The 19213-nt window shown below is 47.3% G+C and overlaps 1 protein-coding gene across 2 annotated transcripts in view; it reads right to left on the bottom strand.

Annotated features, from left to right (window-relative positions):
- Positions 1-19213, bottom strand: part of LOC118312688 (protein sidekick-1-like) — a 224814-nt gene that overhangs the window by 61118 nt on the left and 144483 nt on the right. For both annotated transcript variants that reach the window (XM_035637508.2, XM_035637509.2), the window contains 10 exons: positions 18213-18315; positions 14894-15069; positions 12307-12390; positions 10085-10279; positions 8869-8985; positions 8180-8347; positions 7637-7739; positions 7355-7528; positions 4081-4217; positions 2651-2798 (listed from right to left, as the gene is read on the bottom strand). In XM_035637508.2, the coding sequence (XP_035493401.2) occupies positions 2651-2798; positions 4081-4217; positions 7355-7528; positions 7637-7739; positions 8180-8347; positions 8869-8985; positions 10085-10279; positions 12307-12390; positions 14894-15069; positions 18213-18315 (1405 nt within the window). The remainder of the gene's footprint in view (positions 1-2650; positions 2799-4080; positions 4218-7354; positions 7529-7636; positions 7740-8179; positions 8348-8868; positions 8986-10084; positions 10280-12306; positions 12391-14893; positions 15070-18212; positions 18316-19213) is intronic.

The following is a 19213-nucleotide window of genomic DNA, read 5'->3' as shown; positions in this document are numbered from 1 at the left end:
TTTTGCTGCTCAAACAGAAAACACTTGGTTACTGTATCTAAGAGTGCAGATTAACTACTTGAGCAATTGTTCTGCTTTTTAAAAAAATAGGATTAAGTGTATAGTACATCATTATTAATGCTGTATAAGATATAAGTGTAGTGGTTGGACCAATAGTTACCAGAATTGGGAAACTTTGTGTATGAACTTGTGTTTCCATTTCTCTACAGCCCTACCAACAGTACAAATCACAGCTATGTATCTTATTTAAAACATGCACCAATGAGTTGAGTCAGATTTATATTTCATATGAAAGTGAATCTCCTGCTAACTCTGTTGGTGTGTGTGGGATCTGCCCAGGTATATGCAGAAGTAAAAGCCTAGGAAAGAATTCTTCTTGTTCAAAATGTTTAAAGATGACTTTACTTCTCGATGTTTCTGCCCTATAGAGTAAATAAATCCCTCACTACGCTATGACAGCGGTGCAGATTTGCAGTTTAGATGTTGGAAAGCGCGGGGCAGGCCTCCTGCAAAGTGCAGCACGTCATCTCACGCCCAGAGTTAAGACATTTTTTATGTGCTCTGGTTCTGACTGAGCAGCTGGAATAAAACTCACGGGGAAAAAGCACAGAGAGCGGAGACTGATGCGTTTAAAGTTGCGATGATAATCGGAGTTTAAGGCATTTGAGTGTCTTTCCTCTGTTAATGCTTCCTCCCGAAAGATGCTAATAGTTGTGGAGGCACGCATGAGCAAATCCCTGCACGTGTGACACTCCAGATGGTGTGACTGGATTCGTAGAAAGAGTGTCTGCATTTAGAAGTAATGTTTTTTCATCTCTGATCACATGCAGTCATGATCTTCCGGACGCCCGCATCTGAGGATTGCACTTTTCCCTGCAACATACAGTAGTCCCACTGTGATCAGAGAGGCCCGGGCGATGGGAAAGGGGCAACGGGAACAAGGAAAGAAACTGCATGAATTAATGCTGTTATGTTAAAAATCCTTGTCGGGACAAGAACAAAGTGGGAGCGTGCGGAGGCAGCTGGATGTTCAAACTTTAATAAGGGCTTTTTGTCATCAATATTACACGGTTCTTCTTCACACCGTATCGTGTCATCCTTCCCATTTGGCAGCCCGAGCTTCTGCAGGACATTTAACTCTGCCTCACGCTCCCCGTGTTTTTTCGGCTGCAGCCCGCGCCCTGGCATCTGCAACCAATCATGTGCGCGCGTCTCGTCCGGGCGAACGTCCAGCGGACGCGGGAGCAAAGTGCACGCAGTTATGCGCGAAAAACAAACGCCGAAGCGGAGAGGTGTCCATCTGGTGTGATACACTGACCGGTGATGACTTGTCCGGCTGCCAGTCATTCATTTGAAGAGGATCAATCCAATCTACTCTCCAGGGCCCCTAACAACCAACCTTGGACAATAGACCAGGAAGCAGAACGGCTGCTGGACACAAACAATACACTGGTGCATGTAGAGGGAGAATAATGACGGAAAAAAAGAAGCATTCAGCCACTTTTGAATAAAAGGAGAACAGAGGAGAGAAGAGGGAGAAGAGAATAACTAGAGGCCGAGGAGAAGGAAACGGAAGGTGTGTGATTGCGGCGTCTACAGCTGCTGCTGTTGCTGCTGAGAGTCTATTTGGCAGAGCTGCAACTGGCATCTGACTATGGTCAATCTCTTCAGCCAGACAAAACCATGTTCATGTGTGTGTGTGTGTGTGTGTGTGTGTGTGTGTGTGCGTCTACTTTATAATGCATCGTCACGTCTGTCGTATTGTGCACGTGTCAGAGAGTTGGCGTATGCGTGTCGTCTTGACAAAGCTCCTGCCACACCTCAGCCAACCCACCATCACTCCAGTTCCATCAACGCTGAGGCATCATAATTACCCCCATTAGTGTTTTTCTCTCGGGATAAACATGCAAAACACATGCACACGCGCAAACATAAAACATCTGCACGGCGATTTATTTACTTTGCAGGCCAAATCACACACACACACACACACACACACACACACACACACACAGACACGCAAAACCATTAATTTCATCATTTTTGCTGCTTAGCTCAGTAATGGAAGGAGAGGGGGCACAGAAATACACACAAACACACACACACACACACACACACACACACACAACGACAGTACAGCATGGCAGTGGTGAATATAAATTGCTCATTGCAAAGGAAAGGGATTCTAAACAAAAAGGACTGCACCCTTCACCCTCGCCTTGTTAGAATCCATCCCTATTTTTATTCAGATTCTGAATCCCAATCCCATATTCCTATAAACCCCCCGCGCCCCCCCCCCTCCCCTCACACAAACACACACAAATTAGAGTGTGTGTGTGTGTGTGTGTGAGGGTGCATACACTGTGCCTTTTGACTGTAGAGAGGTTTTGGTTTATTCATTCCCAGTTTGTGTAAGACGGTGTGACCGAGTCTATTATGTAGAGATGGAACGGGGTAAATAAAACCCTATTCACACAAATCATAACATGTTCTACAAAAGAAAAAAAATAGAGTTTCATGCTTCTTCATAAAGCATCAGTGAAATAGTTGTGTGGTCTGGTTAAAGTATGTGTTTAAAAGAAAACCGGCAGTGATGCGTATGTGTCCTTGGCGCGTGACAATGACTGAAATGTGCTTATCCTTCTCTTACCTCTGGGTCTCGGCGCTGTACTGACCCCTGCCCACTTGATTGACGGCACAGAGTCTGAACTGATAGGTCCTGGCAGGTGTGAGCCCGCCCACTGACTCCTCGGTCACCGCCGGATCGACCTCTGATAGGTAAACCTTCCACGGCGAGTCTAGACGGGAGAAACAGAGATTAGAGGCCGATAACAATCTGGCTGAGGCCGGACGAACAAGGGACACTCAGGTCCAATGAATCAAATGTAAAGGGAGGGGACGTAGAGATAAAAGAGGCAAGGCAGGAGGGTGGAAAAGGAAAGAGGCGTGGTATTTCCCCCCTGCTGGCCTTCATATCCCCACCTCTGCTGAAGGTGATCAATGCTACTTCACCAACAGACCACGTTAAAGACCTCAAACAGACATTTTTAAACGGAGTAAAGCGCCGTAACGTGAACAGTCCGCCTCCCATGCCGATGGCGGAAGATGACACAAGATCGAGTCATCCCCCCTCCTGCTTTCTTCACAAACCACCCCCTGATTTTAGGTGGAACCCACTGAGAGTATTAGAGCCCGTACAGCATTTATAGTGGCCCATTTTCTCGAAAAAATGTACACACGCACCCACACACACACACACACACACACCCACACACACCCACACCCACACACACACACACACACACACACACACACCCACACATACACACAAAACATGTAATCAGTGTGCACATTTCTCAAAGTCTGTGGTCAGTATTCACTGAAATCGACGTTTAGGCTCTCAGCGTTCCTCATCTTGCATCTCCATCTCTCCCTGCTCGTGTCCCTCGCCACATTTCTCTCAACATAATGCAGACATTTTTGTTTCTTTATTTTTGAAGTCACATTCCTTTTTCGTCCCTCCTACAGTTATCAGACTGAAGGTTGACTGACTAAAGTGCTGCAAAATATCAGAGTTGTGCATCAGTCCAGCTCCTACAGTCGTGCGCCGAGTGCTTGGCTCTGCATGTAATGTCGGACCAGAGCGTCCGTCCCTTCAGCTTACAGCAGGAGACAGTCTGGTTCCCCTGTCACTCTATCCTCCCCAGTCCCTCTCTCATCGTTCTCTCCCCACCTCTGGTTCTCTTCTGACAGAGAGCCAGCCTGCTGTTAAAACATCTGTGGTGCAGAGAGTGAGAGACGGAGGGAGTGAGGGAGGGAGGGACGGGAAAATAAGAGTTTATTTATAGCGAACCAGGATGAGCATTTACACAGCAACACCATTCTCCATATGTCTGCCTCTTGTAAATGAGCGTGTGCCAGTGCCTGGTAGACAGCAAGTGTGCAGCTGTTTGCCGCTCAGGGACTTTAACAACGCTCGGGAAAACACACACACACACACACACACACACACACACACACACACACACACACACACACACACACACACACACACACACACACACACACACACACACGTACTGTTCTCCGATAGCTCCAGCAGGTAGTACAGAAGGGGGGAGTTCCCATCGAAGGGGCGGAGCCAGGACAGGTGGACGGAGCGGGAGTCGGAGTCGTTGAGACGGGCCGCCAGGGAGCGAGGAGAGTGTGGCAGCTCACTGAACACGACAAAGACAAGAGAGCAACACGTGCACTGTGAGCTTAACGGGTATTCGACCAACTGATTTCACCGGAACCACGAAGTTAGATGAGTGGACCGACAAAACTCTCAGGTCTGTACACTGAATATGAATCTGTAGACAGCAGATAGCTCAACTTAGCACAAAGACAGGAACTAGTGGATAACAGCCATCCCAGCTCTGTCCATTCAAAAGTTATAAAATCTACCAACCAGCACCTCTGAAGCTTTTACCAGTAAACCATCATATTGGATGAAATGGTAGAGATGGAAAATATTGCCATGGTTACAAGTAGCGAAACGCTTTCGCGAAAGTAACAGACGTCTGTGAATTCACAGTTTTTCTTTACTGTCATGGAAATTGTGCAAAATAACAGGATGTGCGTTAAATCTGGGGTTGTGGGGACGGCACTTAATGATGGACTTCGGCTGACATGAGGCCTGCCATCAGATATTGTCAGTCATTACTACGACATGAATGTCGACTTCTTTGAAAGGAGAACATCTGCAAATCTGACAGAGCCTTGCGCTCGAAATGTCACCACGGCAGAACATTAAAAAAATCCTTTAACGGACGCGTGCGGAGCTTTTCTTTTCGGATTTTCTGTGATATTTTCTTGATCCAGCACTAATCAAAAATGTCCCCCCCCCCCACCCCCATATTTTTTGGCACGATTGTTGATGTGAACATCTTTACAATGGAAACTCATAATTGCGGTACCCTCAGTATGACATGAACACGGGATATGTGCCAGACTATTTCTGCAACCAGCTGGGCATCCAGCGCAAACCTGTTTGTGTGCATAACTCCCAATTACACTAAACTTTGATTTTTGTAGGAATCAAATGAAACAAATATATACAGTACATGGAAATTGGATAGTTTTAGAGATGCTGGTTTTTGGATTTTGTTTAGGCTACCTGTTTCCAGTCCTTTGGCGAAGCTAAGTGACGGCTCACAGTCGCTTCATATTTATTGTGCAGACGTGAAGTAGCATCATTTTTTTCCCCATCTATCTCAAACAACCATATTTCCCAATATGTAAAATTATAAACTGTGAAAATGTGCCAAGGCTTTTTAATAGACACATAATTGTTGTTACCCGAGTATGTGTGGTACGATAATGTTGGCTCTGCTTCTTAGATCTGGTCCAGGACCAGTTCCAGAAGGCGATACCTTTTAAATATGGCTGTGTTTTTTTTTTCTGTACAAACATATCTCACGAAAAAATCTATTAAAAAGAAATCCACCAGACATTCGGCCGTCCCCCGGTGAGCGCTCTGTGCATCGCTGCCATGTTAATAACAGAGACGGCAACACAGACATATTCATGAAAGCAATACAGAGTGTCCAGACATTTGATTAAAGCCATTTTAGTGCATCATCATAACTCATAAACCTGAAGGAGCAGAGGGACGTGGGAGCAGATATCAGTGTCTCTCCATGTGAAGGCTTCAGGTATAAAAAAGGAATGAGGAATATTAACAGATGAAAACACATGAAAGTTCAATATAAATGCATTTACACTGAAAGCATGATGAAAGACATGGTCCCATGTGCCCATACTGGCCGCATCTCATATTCATAAGCCCGTTAATGATTACTTATTAATTATTTCAGTCATGGATGTGTGAACACCCTGTCCGAGGGGGTCTCCTTCTGACAGACCGCACGCTCTCATTTCATCATATTATGATGTTAGGAGTGCGTCAGTGCGTTTGTTGTTTCGCCTTTGTACGGACTCACGTTTTTTAATATTCAAGAGGGTTATCAATGTCAGAAAGTGATGGGAGCGGAGAGAGACGCTGCGGCGGCGGAAGGGCTGGAGGAGGAAGCGCACACACGAGCGGATGAGGCAAGGATGGCGGCAAATGAGGCGGAGAGGGAGCGAGGGGAAACGAGAATGATGTTTCCTTTTCTGAGCTGACATGGTCGTATTAATTAATAGATGAGCTTAAAGAATGTAAGAGCAACTACCTTCGCACGGCCCACACACACACACACACACACTCACACGGGCACACTCACGGACACTCACTGACTAACACATGGATGGGTCTTGTGGGAGCTGAACCAATAACCTGCTGGTAATTAGTCTGTCTCCTCAGACGCCAGCGTCTGTTACCCTCTATGACCCGTTGATACTGAGCTAACGAGAATGTCAGTCACATGCATGCATGCACATATACTCTCACACACACACACACACACACCCTTCCGTTCCCCCACATATTTTCGCTCAGCCAAAAACAGAGATCAGCTCCCTCTCCCAGAGTTTGACATCGTGTAACCTCTTGTCTTTCCATAATTTATAAGGATGTGGACTCGTGTTCTATATCGCTCACCCACCCTGCAATTGTATTAATATATCACACAAGTGCCTTTAAAAAAAAAGTATATTCTACAAGTGCATATGAATATATGAATGCCACAGGGTGACACTTCTCTCACGCCGGCGGTGCTGAAGTACGTGTGTGAGTCATCTGAGCATCAGGAACTCGTGGTACACACAGTGGTGCATGTTTGGAATGTGTTAAAAGAAAAATTTAAATGCAATCATGCACACCAACACACTGTACGAACAGTATGTATCAGGGAAACATTTATATATTTGGCAATTATAAGGCCAAATCACCAATCTGCTGCTTTCCCTAAATTGTGTTCCGCATACTCATAATCATTTTTTGTTTTATGCTCAACAAATCCTCCCTGCCAATCACATCTGCAATTTTAATCACCAGGATTGCCCGGCGTCGGAATCGGCCGTTATTTCTTGATTGCCGAACAAAAAGTCAAAGTCATCGTTAGTGTCAAATCACGGGGAAGAAAACAATTCACCCTTTGTTTATTTTTGGATGAATGCCTGCTCTGAAACGAGGAACATTTTTGTTTGAAAATATGAAAGATAATATACAATGCACATGATTAAATCAAGTCGAATGAGCCCCAAAATGTGCTTCAAAGTTTACTAAAGAGAGAGATTATTTTATTTTTTTTGGAGAATTATGCTCATCTGTTTCTGTTGTGTTTTCTCAGAGGATTCTGAAGCAGCACAGGCAGAAATGACAGAAGGCGACGTGTTTTTCCAGACGGCTTGCGCGACTCCATGGACTCACATGACTTCCAGGCGCGCGGAGCGAGAATCGTTGCCGGCCCGCGACGTCACGGTGCAGGTGTAGTCCCCAATGTCGCCCGACCACGTCTGGCCAATCGTCAGAGAACCCAGGCGCACGGACACGCGGCCCCCGCTGGTCGGAAGGACCGCGACGCCGCCGCGGTCCCACTTGAAGCTGCAACAGAGCGGTGAACGTGTACTTCAAACAGTATGCATTCATAGCACATGGGGGGGGGAGTATCAGGTGTTAATACGATAAGTACAATAAAGCATAAAAACTGACCTGGTGTTGACTCTGGGGTCATGTGTAGCATTACAGTCCAGAACGGCAGTGGTTCCTTTGATAACACGCTTGTCTGTCGGAGGCACAGAGATGACTGTACGAGCTGCGAGACCAAAAGAACAAAGAGAGAGAAGAAGAAGAAGAAGAGGAAGGGAAACATTGAGAGGGGCTCAGTATTCTCCTCTGGAATCAACGTGAGACCGTCTCACTTAGAATGTGCCCATTCAAATCTATGCTGCTTCAGATTGATTCCATGGTATTTAAGCTGACGCTGCCAGGATACATGTACATATATATCAGCTAATCGATACATGTACCATAAGTTTATCAATCATCCTCTTACTGGACCAATCGGATGATTATTTCACCACTGCACTGGCCCAGTGCGTCAATAACCAATCCCGCTGCTGCTCACCGGCCTTGGCTAATGCGATCGGACAGCCGCTGATAAATTACTGTTCCGCGTCCGTTTTCCGTCTGTTCGGTAAATGTATATTGAGCAGTTTAATGTATTTGTTGTTTTGTGAGTATAGAGTGTCTCACTCCAGACGGTGAGCGTGGCGGTGGCGTTGATGGTTCCCCCTGAGTTGCCGGCGGTGCAGGTGTACTCTCCGGAATCCTGGAAGCTAACTGGCTGAATCTGCAAACCGCCCGACTGCAACAGTGTGAACCCGGCAACCTGGACAGAGCCGCTGGCTAAGACCTGCAGTCCTACAGAGAGAGAGAGAGAGAGAGGGGGGAAATCATAAAATAGCCTTGAGGTGAAGGAAAGTAATACAAGGAGACATATGATGCTCATACTCAAGTTCATACTTTCAATTTGGGTGACCACTTGAAAATGTTCACATGCTCTAATGTTCAGAAAAGGCATCAGTCTTCTCATACTGCCCACTCCTGCAGCTCCTCCTTTCACCCTCTGTCTAAAACGCCTGGATTTCTTTTAGCCCCGCCCCCTCGCGATAAAGGGGAGGGGCCAGCTGGCCCCAGTCTGTTGTGATTGGTCAACCGCTTCCAAAATGTGTAGGAGATGCCACGCCCCTTCACTGGAAGGCGGGGTTACCCCCCAAAAGAGTCCGACTGTGACATCACAGTGGGAGAGGAATCTGAACCAGTTGTTCAAAGTGATTTTTGAATAATGTGTCACCTTTAAGTTGGGGAATGTTTTCAATTGCAAACACATCATGTCTGTCAGTGTGTCTGTGTCAGCGTGTACACACAGGGTGTTCCGTTACCTTTCCTCCAGGTGATGGCAGGTTTCGGAGCTCCGCTCGTCTGGCAGCTGAACAAGGCCGCGTTGCCGTGCGTCACCGTTTGGTCAGTTGGGGGGGATGTAAACGCCGGGGCCACACCTGAAACACAGGGCCAGAGCGTGAGAGGGGAGAAAACAAGAGAGGCGGCTGCGGAAATGGAAAAATAGAGTTAAGCGAAAGAGAGAAACCCAGAAGAATGGGAGAAAGAAAAGAACCCCGGTGTTGATCTAAACACGAATGCGCCCTCTGTGATCAATGGAGGCTTTATCCATTACTTTGTAGAACGTGTTCATGCATAAATGTGGAAGGTGGTGAAACTGCACGGGGACTTTTAATTACAATCAAACGCTCACTGAACAGAACGTAAGAGTCTACAGAGACAGACACAACGCCGCCGAAGAACTGCGAAGCATCAAGTGAGTCAAGGGCAGAACGTTCGAGGAGGACTTTCACTTGATTTGAAAACAACAACAACAACAACAACAACAAAATGGTGTTGTTGTTTTTTTTCAACACCCAGAAAAACTGAGGACATGTAACTCCACTCAAAACTTACTTTCCAAAACAAAACAGGACAGCGGGCGGCAAATGTCTATTTCCGGGTTTCCGGATACAGAAGTATGGTCCAGACAACAGAGCTAAAACCATTTGTAGGTTAATCGGTTAGAAGATCGAATAAAAGATAATTAGCCGCTACTTTGGTAATTCATGAATTGTTCAATTTGGTTTTTAAACAAAACGCCCAGAATTCTCTACTTCCAGCTTCACCCCTTAACATTTGAGATGTTCTTAGGTTCTGATGTGTTGAATTGGGAAGACAAACAATTCATCGGGCTGACTTTGGCCTTTAGGAAACCGTGAGGGGCATTTGTTACAATTGTCTGACACCTTGTAGACCAAATGATCAACGGGAAAAAAGCATCTGGAGACTAATTATTGATAATACTTTTTAGTTGCAGCCCTAAAAACCAATTAGAGCACGCGTGAGCTGATATAAAGTCACTGACACAGACGAATAAGGAGTTCAGTCGCAGAGTGAATAACGATCAATGAGAAACAAAGTGAAGTGGAAAGATAATAAAAGACGGGGGGGGGGGGTCCTCGATATTCAGGGGGAACAGACAATGACACAGTAGGTGTGTGTGTGTGTGTGTGTGTGTGTGTGTTTGATTGGCGACGGCGCGTCAGACAAACTCACTGGAGACGAGGAGCTGTGTGTGAGCCTGGGTCTCCCCGGCGGCGCTGCGAGCGAGGCACTGGAACACTCCCCCATCCCCCGGCTGCACCCTGCGCACCGTCAGCCCAGAGGCGGCGGTGACTTTGTAGCGAGGGTTGGCCAGTTTGGAGAGAGGCACCGCGTCCTTGTACCACTCTATCCTGGGCTGGGGAACGCCTACACAATGTGCATGTGCACGAGAAAAGGAAGAAGGGGAAAAAAACACACACACACACACACACAGAGGGAGATTAACGTGCCAGTTTCCTTAATAACAAGCCAGCTGACCTCGCTGCTGAGCAACTCGACGAGCAGAAACCCCAAGTAAAACAGCCACACACACACTCTTTTTCGTCCAATCTTTCTTCACGCTCATCCACTCGGTCCCTATAAATATGCATGCGGGCATAATGAGCGCTAATAATATATTGATTGGAGGGTGTGGGCGGCAGGGTAAGGGTGGCAGCAGGGGCCAAAAAACATGCTGAATAAAAGATGTGGGAAAGAGCAACACGCCGGCCGAATATCTACAGTATCAGCACCCACGTGGCTGATGGACATGGCAGATATGACAGACAGGGGGCTCGTGCAATTACTCTGTTTCAACCCTTCACTCTGGGTTGTGCGTGTGTGTGTGTGTGTGTGTGTGTGTGTGTGTGTGTGCGTGCGTGGGTGTTTGAGGGAGGAAAGAATTCCGCAACTTTTTCCCCTCACTCTGTTGGTGTCAAGCTTTCACAGACACGTGTGAAATATCTTTCGACCCCCTCCTCCTCCTCCTCCTCCTCCTCGTCGTCGTCTCGCTCACTCTGCACTCTATCTGTCTTTTCTCCCTTTTCCTCGTTCTTCCTCCCAGCCTCCATCCCTCTCCCTCCCCGTGCCCTCAGGCCTCGGCTATTTAATTACACTGCCACTGTATCAGATTACTGAGGAAGGACATAGACTCGCTCAGTGTGTGTGTGTGTGTGTTGCAGTTTTTTTTTAGTGCCGCGTCCATCCTCGCTCAAAACAGTGTTTTAGTGTAATCCATTTAAAAACAAGCGTCGGGGAACAAGAGCAATTTTCAAGGCTCGGTCTCGGCATGTTAATCTGCTCACACTGCCAAAAGTACAGTGTCACTGTTCAGGAAGCCTTCAAACGCCACACGGACACCGAATAACATCAAGAACCCCCGGCATGATGTCATAATTCAGACGAGAGTCACCTTGACGAAGCCCCCGGGCAGCGGGCGGTTGAGCCAAAGAGCAGCGCCGAGGACGAGCTGAAGTGAACGCCGTCTGTACAACTCACCAGGGCCGGGGCGGGGACGCGCTCTCAGCCCGGGGAGTGTCATGTGCCAATAATGTTGAGAATGCTATTTGGACAAGACGGGCTATATGGACCCAACCAGCTCTATCTGGGAGGGGAGAACTCCCTCGGATGGCACGACCCATCTGCTCTGTTGCCATGCAGAGGGTTCGCTGTCGGTGAACCCTAAGAGAAGATAAACTAAGAGGACAATTGTCCGAGGTTTCCCCCCCCCCGACCGGCCCGAAAGTGAAGTGAAAGTGAAGCGGCCCACCGGGGGAATTCCCCCAGATTTACCCGCCCCCGACCCCGGCGCCTGCAATTCGCCGTGTCTCGTCTCACTCTCAAGTTTCCAAGTGAACCCAGATTTCAACAGAATTTCCGGCGAGTACAAATCAATGCGTGTTCTTTCATTTGTTATGGGGACATTGGGAACTGGATGCGTTGGGATTGGCAGTCGGGGGGGCAGTGATTCTCAGGCCAGGTACAGCACGAGGTACAGCGTCACAGGGAGAAGAGCGCGCAGCAAGCGCCCGTCCAATCTGCCAATGCTCGAAACCCACTGGGGAAACGCGTTGCCAATATTTTGCGTCATCCTTTAATTTGAGGAACCGCTCCACAAACGCGATGTGTTCCTCTCTCCATTGTTGCCAATTTTTTTCCTCAGGTATACGTCACGACCTATCCACTGAATCTGTTGCAATGAGTTGCACTTTGCTTTTACTGATAAACCAACTTTTCCATCGGAGCAAAGCATTTTTATGCACAAATTGAAAATGTTCATGAAAGAAAAAGGGGGGGGGGGAGTCTGACAGTCTCGCCTCGCCTTCCAGTGTGGGGCAACCTAGTTATTTTTAAAAAACACACACATAATGCACGCACTAGCACACAACACACACACACACACACACCATACATACCTGTAGCGAGGCAGGGGATGTCTACGCTCCTGTCCAGCTCAGCCAAGACCCTCCTCTTGGGCTGGGCAGTCAGGGACGGTGGTTCTGCAAACGTTTTGAACACGACATTAAATAAAGCATCAAAATAACCCCACACATTCTGTATTAATATATGTATGGCATAACATGTCGAGCAAACAACAAACAACAAAGCGTGCAACGTGTTGCTACCACTAAAAAACGATGTCCAACATGTTCCATCATTCGATATCTAGAAAGAAGAGCTGGGAGTTTGCCCTCTCCATGAAATCATTCTTTAGTAGAGAAGAAACTTGGAGTAGAGATCCCAACAGTGCAGAATAAAAATGGTCCCCCCCCCATTTTTAATTGAGTGTCACTGCAGGGCAGGTTTCACACAGTCACAGAAAAACACATTCTCCTAGTTTCCACAGGGGAAACAATCCCCCCCCCCCTTTTTTTTTAAAATTACTCAATTTTCTCTGCCAATAACTGTTCTCCCTGTAAACATCTCCACCGGAGTCGCTCTAAACACTGCGTCGATTTGAACGCCGGTATGAATGCCTTTTTGCTGCGTCACTGCACATCACCTCCTCCTTGCATGTGCTCTGTGTCGCTCGCAAACATTTGTTAATATTTAGCGGCAGGTATCGACGCGGCGAGCCCAGCGCACTAGATCATTTATTTCCAGCTCCGGCAGCTCTGGGAAAAGTGGCTGCACACAGCAGTGGCACCCGTTCACTGAGAAATGACTTTGAGGAAAACGAAAATGTCCAGTGTTTGCACAAAATAATGAATGTGCATACCGCTTATTTTTTGGCTTTTTGTTTTACATTACATGAAATTCTTATTGAACGAGGAGAAGGCATTTTAATGGGAGCTTTACTTGTGTACTTTTTTCCCCCCAAGGCAACATACTACGTTTTAACGCTGTTGTATTTTAAAGAAAGCGAGAGAATACGTTTCCTTGAGGCTTTGTGTGTGTGTGTGTGTGTGTGTGTGTGTGTGTGTGTGTGTGTGTGTGTGTGTGTGTGTGTGTGTGTGTGAATAAGGACGGCGTCGCCGCAGAAACCCGCGTCGGCGCAACATTTACTCCACATGTCAACACCTTCACGTCTACAAGTCCTTTACTGTTTGGTTGTAACTTGGCGTCGCCCTATCTTCGCTGTTGCACGGTGGAGTTTTTTTTTGGCCTGACAGGGGAAGGAGCCGAGCGCCGAGCGCCGAGGGGGAGGGCGGGAAAAACAAGAGATGAAAAAACAGCCGCGTGGCGCGACACCGATAACGCACGCGTGGCGTTAATCCCCTTCAGTCAGGTGAGCGCGAGGACCTCGTTGCGTTACAAATGCAACAAAGCACATCTCGGCGCGTTCGGGGGGCTGCGGTGAGAGAGATTTGAGCAATGGTGGATTCGCTGCTCCCTGCCTGCAAAACAAGGATTGGAGAACAACAACAGCAGATATATTGGTCGATTTTTTTTGTGTCACACGTATTCCGATATGTGGATCGGGACCGACAAAAAGAAATGAAATTGAATAATGAGTACCTTCGAGGCTTTCTCCCTTTCTTTCGACGCATACACTATTCTGTCTAGGAATCCCTTTCACTGCACCGAGCTCCACTGAGCCCACACTCCAAAGAGGATCGGTGCCAATGTATTCATTAGTGTCTACTTCTCTGATACATGTATGAATACATGCAGGGAAGGACAGGGGGGGGGGGGAAGAGGCTACAGACACGTGGTAGATAGCGCGGAGGGCAGAGAAAGTGGATAAATATTCAGGCAGGTCTTTTCTAACTACTGAGCATTCTGCAAGGCAGACGGGTAGTTTGCTCTCGCTCCCTGTCAGCTGCTCCCTCGCTCGGGAGAAGATCAAAAAGACGCTGACGAACTGGGCGAGAAAAGTTTGGCTTCATCAATCACATGCTCCCTGCCTACGTGTGTGTTGTTTTCTATTCACACACACACGCACACACACGCACGCACGCACGCACACGTGAAGGGGCGGGACAGGGTTGTGACGGGAGCGCTCTTGTTCGAGGCTGCTCTCAGCGTTCTCTTATTGATCGGCGTCTCCAGGGACCGAAAACGGATTCATCTGCCGGGCAAGAAATAAATAAAAAAAAAACGGGCGGGAGTGTCTGCCGGGCCGCTCTGTTGTTGCGTGCGAGCGTCGGGGTCCCGCGTGCGCGTGGGTTTGTGATGACACGTGGTGGAGCGTGCGTGTTCCCCGAGCGGTACGCAGTGGAGCGGCGTATGGCTGAGTGTGGACAACGGGTTCAGCTCCTGCGAGGTGACAGTCCCCGCCTGAGGTTTTCCACTCGCACTCACAGGAGAAAAGTGAGAATGAATGGAGGAAGAAACGGAGTGGGAACGGAGCCCGGAGCAAAACATGTACACGAAAAAGGCGAGAGCGACTTGAAAACAGGAATTAATGGTACATGTTGGGAAACATTTTTCCTCGATGGGTCAGGCCCGTCCAGGATGATTGTGGCTAATCGTGTACAGCGATGTACTGTATGTGTGTGTGTGTGTGTGTGTGTGTGTGTGTGTGTGTTTGACTAAGTGAGTGAGTGTCTTTTTCCTTACCCATCACGGTGAGCTGAGCCCTTGCCTCCACAGGTTTAGCAGTGCTGTTGCTAAGCGACGCTTCACAAACATATAACCCGGTGTCAGAGGAGGTGGGGGCGGGGATATTGAGCCGACGCCCACTGGCCAGCCGACGCCCATCGCGTTTCCAGGACACCACGAGGCTGTCCACCGGCCTGAGGGGAGAGGAAGAGGAGAGGAGGGGGAGGAGGAGAGGTGAGGTCAGAAGAGAGGAGAGGAGAGAAGAGAAGAGAAGAGGAGAGGAGAGGAGAGGAGAGGTGAGGAGAGGAGAGGAGAGAAGAGAAGAGAAGAGGAGAGGAGAGGAGAGGAGAGAAAAGGTGAGGAGGGGGAGGAGGAGAGGAGAGGAGTGGAGAGGTGAGGTGAGGTGAGAAGAGAAGAGGTGAGAAGAGGAGAGGTGAGGAGGGGGAGGAGGAGAGGAGTGGAGAGGTGAGGTGAGGAGAGGAGAGATGAGGAGAGGAGAGAAGGGGTGAGAAGAGGTGAGAAGAGGAGAGGAGAGGAGAGGAGAGGAGAGATGAGGTGAGAAGAGAAGAGGTGAGGAGAGGAGAGGAGAGGAGAGAAGAGGAATGGAGAGGTGAGGAGAGGAGAGGAGAGATGAGGTGAGAAGAGAAGAGGTGAGGAGAGGAGAGGAGAGGAGAGAAGAGGAATGGAGAGGTGAGGAGAGGAGAGGAGAGATGAGGTGAGAAGAGAAGAGGAGAGGAGAGGAGAGAAGAGGAATGGAGAGGAGAGGAGAGGAGAGGAGAGGAGAGATGAGGTGAGGAGAGGAGAGATGAGGAGAGGAGAGAAGGGGTGAGGAGAGGAGGAGAGGAGAGGAGAGGAGAGGAGAGGAGGAGTGTGGAAAATCGGAGAAAAACGCGAAAGAGTGACAGAAGGCAATTACAACATATTAAATCCATCAGTTTGTGTGTCAATGAGGCAGGAAATGAGGGATGACAGTGCATATATCAGAGCAGTCGGCTCTACTCAGCATGAAGGAGCTTCAGTCAGTTCCTCTGGATGTTGAGAAATGGGACGGGGGGGTCTCTTCATGTAACACTAAACAACAGCACCGCTATGCTTTTGACATTCTTTTGTGTGTGTACTTGAGAGCTACCGCGTTGCCGAGTGATTAATAAAGTCTTATCTCATCTTAATACGGCACTTTAATCTATTCTCATTCTTACACTGTTAATTTATCAGAAGGAACAACTGAAAACAGCTGATTACGTTATCAGCAGCTGGATCTCTCCTCCAGATGTGTTCCGCTAAGGACTAGCTCAGAGTTCAGTTACGGCATTTGCCCAAATAATAATAATAATAATAATAATAATTATAACAATAAGCATTATAAATTAATCCAAATCAGCAAAAGGATTTTTAAAGCATTGTTGAGCTCATAAACCATCACTTAAAATGACTGAGGTGTGTACTACTGCCTGAACAGAGCATGAGTGATACTTCAAAAATAGATTTCTTTGATTATTATTATTACCACTACTATTATGGTTATCGATTTGTCGTATATGCAACCAGGTCCACTCGTAAATAATGTAAAGTCTGATCCAGTTGGGAGGATACCACTCTTCTGTCTGTCAGATGAAACACCTCGAGGTAAAGACGGAGCCGGAGGAAGAACTCTTTTTAATTCACCGCGAAGCAGATATGTCACAATCTCGACGTGCCTACTCAGCGCGTCCCGTCCTCGACAAGAGAATCTTAAACTGTAAAGCAGATTTCCGGCTCTCGTCATTAGGTCCGCTGGCTTGTTTGCAGTCCAACCTACTAACTGTTTTAGTAGATTAGCAGGACTGCACTCGTGCCCACGACTGATTGATGGTTAAGGGACCTGCATACAGCGCTTGATTCTACCGATCACACTCTTCCTTTCTCGCAAACTCCACTGGTTTAGTTTGCTCTCTTTTGCTCTCCGGGTACAGAATTATCTCTCCCGAGTAATTTTCTCTGATATCGGAAATAGTCCCAGTGGAATAGGATTGTTCTGGGCAGAGGAAAATACAGGAGACTCGGTGCTGATTCGTCTGCACATTTAATAGCAAATGATCTGGCGTTAAATGGGGGCAAAAAAGAAGTCTTGTCTGACCACACTTCTCATTTTTCATGCTGTACATTAAGTGCTACTAAGTGTACAGGACCTTCGAAGACGCCCGATGAACTTCGGCTTGAGTAACTCACAGTGATCCAACAAAAACCTTCCACAGAGAGAAACTCAACACACGTGGTGGTGAACAAGAAGAGCGAAGGACATCACTTTTTGCTGTTATCATCCCGGCTGACTGTGCTTTTATCTGTTCAAAGCAACGCCAGCGCCATTTCCTTTGCATCGATCACTGGTTATTACAAAAAAACCAAAAAACACTAATAGGCCTCTGTGAGTATTTTTCAAAAGGTAAAAGTACTGATGACACTTGTGGTGCATCAACTAGTAGGAAGCAACTGTGGCTCCACCAGAGGCAGCAAATTCACAGGGATATATTAATGTATATGTTACATATAGCTTTGCTGCACTCATGCCGACCCAATATATAAAAAGTACTTCTATCCAGTTGGAAACTAAAATCTAAAGAAGAATGATTTTACATGAAGTCACATTAGACTAAAGGGCTCAGGTTCCTCTGACGCTGTGTCTGAGGGATGAGTGGAAACTGAGGTTCTTTCACGAGCTGACGTGGGATTTGCTGTTTTCTCCGGCTAGACTGTGGACCTGCGTCAGGATGTGTGTGCGTGTGTGTGTGTGTGTGTGTGTGTGTGCGCGTGTGTGTTTGCCTCATCGGGACCTTTTCCAGTGTACACACTGACCTGGCAGTCCTCATGGACTGAAAGCTGAGTCCTAACAAGCATGATGTCATTTATATGGTTAAGGTAAAAAAAAAGAGGCTGAATTGGAGGTAGGGTTAAGGTTGTGTGTGTGTGTGCGTGTGTGTGTGTGCGTGAACAGTACTTGGCATGAGCCTTTGTAAATTTGTGGGTGTTTTTAGCTTAACTGCTGATGTCAGATGGGACAACTTCTATTTAAGTTTACTTCGTATTAGTGTGTGTATGTGTGTTTGTTTCCGCGTGTGTGTGTAGGTGTGTGTGTGTGCGTATACACTAATACTGTGGGAAGAGAAACGCTGAGCAATGGGTTTAGGCGGTGTCCTCTAATTGTCCTGGAAGAAAACAGTGCTGTCTAGCAAGAAAGGAATTATTCAATGCTAGTGTGTGTGTGTGTGTTTTTTTGTGAGTGAGCTGTTGTGCATGAGTATGTGTGTGTGTGTGTGTGTGTGTGTGTGTGTGTGTGTGTGTGTGCAGAAAATAAATTTACCTGGCATTAGCGATGCACTCCAGCGTAGCCTCACTCCCTGCCACCACGGTTGTGTCTTTAGGTCCAATCACAATCGCTGGAGCCAAAAGCTCTGACTCAGGATCTGTGACAGAGGGAGAAAATATGAGAGGTAGTTTAGCTCATAAATCACACTCGTGCACACACAGCAGTCCACAATCGTCGCTCGCTCGCACACACACACACACACACACACACACTGCTATACTCACTTATGCTACACAGTCTTACTTTCTTCTACTCATCAAGACACCTTTAAACGCGCCGCCACAGTGTCTTACACCAGCCACACTGTCCAGATTTAGCCCGACTTTAACACCAGAGCTGGCTTTTCTGGGACTAATTTTAGAACTGAACCAAATTCAGAATAATCTGGCGGTTGGACAAGGACTCCTGCCGCGACGGAAATGTTGCTGGGGTGTATTCCGCGGAGTTTTTTGAGAAGTTCCGGGATCCGGTTTCAGAGAAAAAGGCCTGTCGCCAAGAGATCGGTCTACAAACTGCAGCGGGCTTGTTTTAATAGAACGGAGCTGGCATCCGACTGGTTGTTGTGGCTGAAAGCGATGTCGTGATTGAGACTGTGCTGCGAGGCGGACAAAAAACAGAAAGACGGACAAAATCGTCTGCCTCTTTCATCCGAATGTGGGTCCGTATTTAGATTTTTTGGTCTTGCAGTCGCCTCAGTATAAGTTAAATGACAATACTGTTTTCAGCCGTTCTGAGGATGCGACCATCTGGTATATAATTATTATAAGAGTTGTGCTCATGTTCGGCAACAGGTTGATCAAAGTCTCCAGTGTGACAACTGAAGCCTTCTGGGAGTGATGGACAAAAGAGATTGATAAACAAAATAAATAGTGGAATGAGTTAACACAAGATTAATACAACAATAAAGTGTCTGTCTGGCTTGACACGCTCGAATTTGCTCAATGAAAATATCAAGATTCCGGGAGGATAAATTTAAGACCATTTTTATTATCACA

Source organism: Scophthalmus maximus, chromosome 8 (genome assembly GCF_022379125.1).
Source record: "Scophthalmus maximus strain ysfricsl-2021 chromosome 8, ASM2237912v1, whole genome shotgun sequence".
Lineage (NCBI taxonomy): Eukaryota > Metazoa > Chordata > Actinopteri > Pleuronectiformes > Scophthalmidae > Scophthalmus > Scophthalmus maximus.
This window is presented reverse-complemented; position numbering and strand designations above follow the sequence as displayed.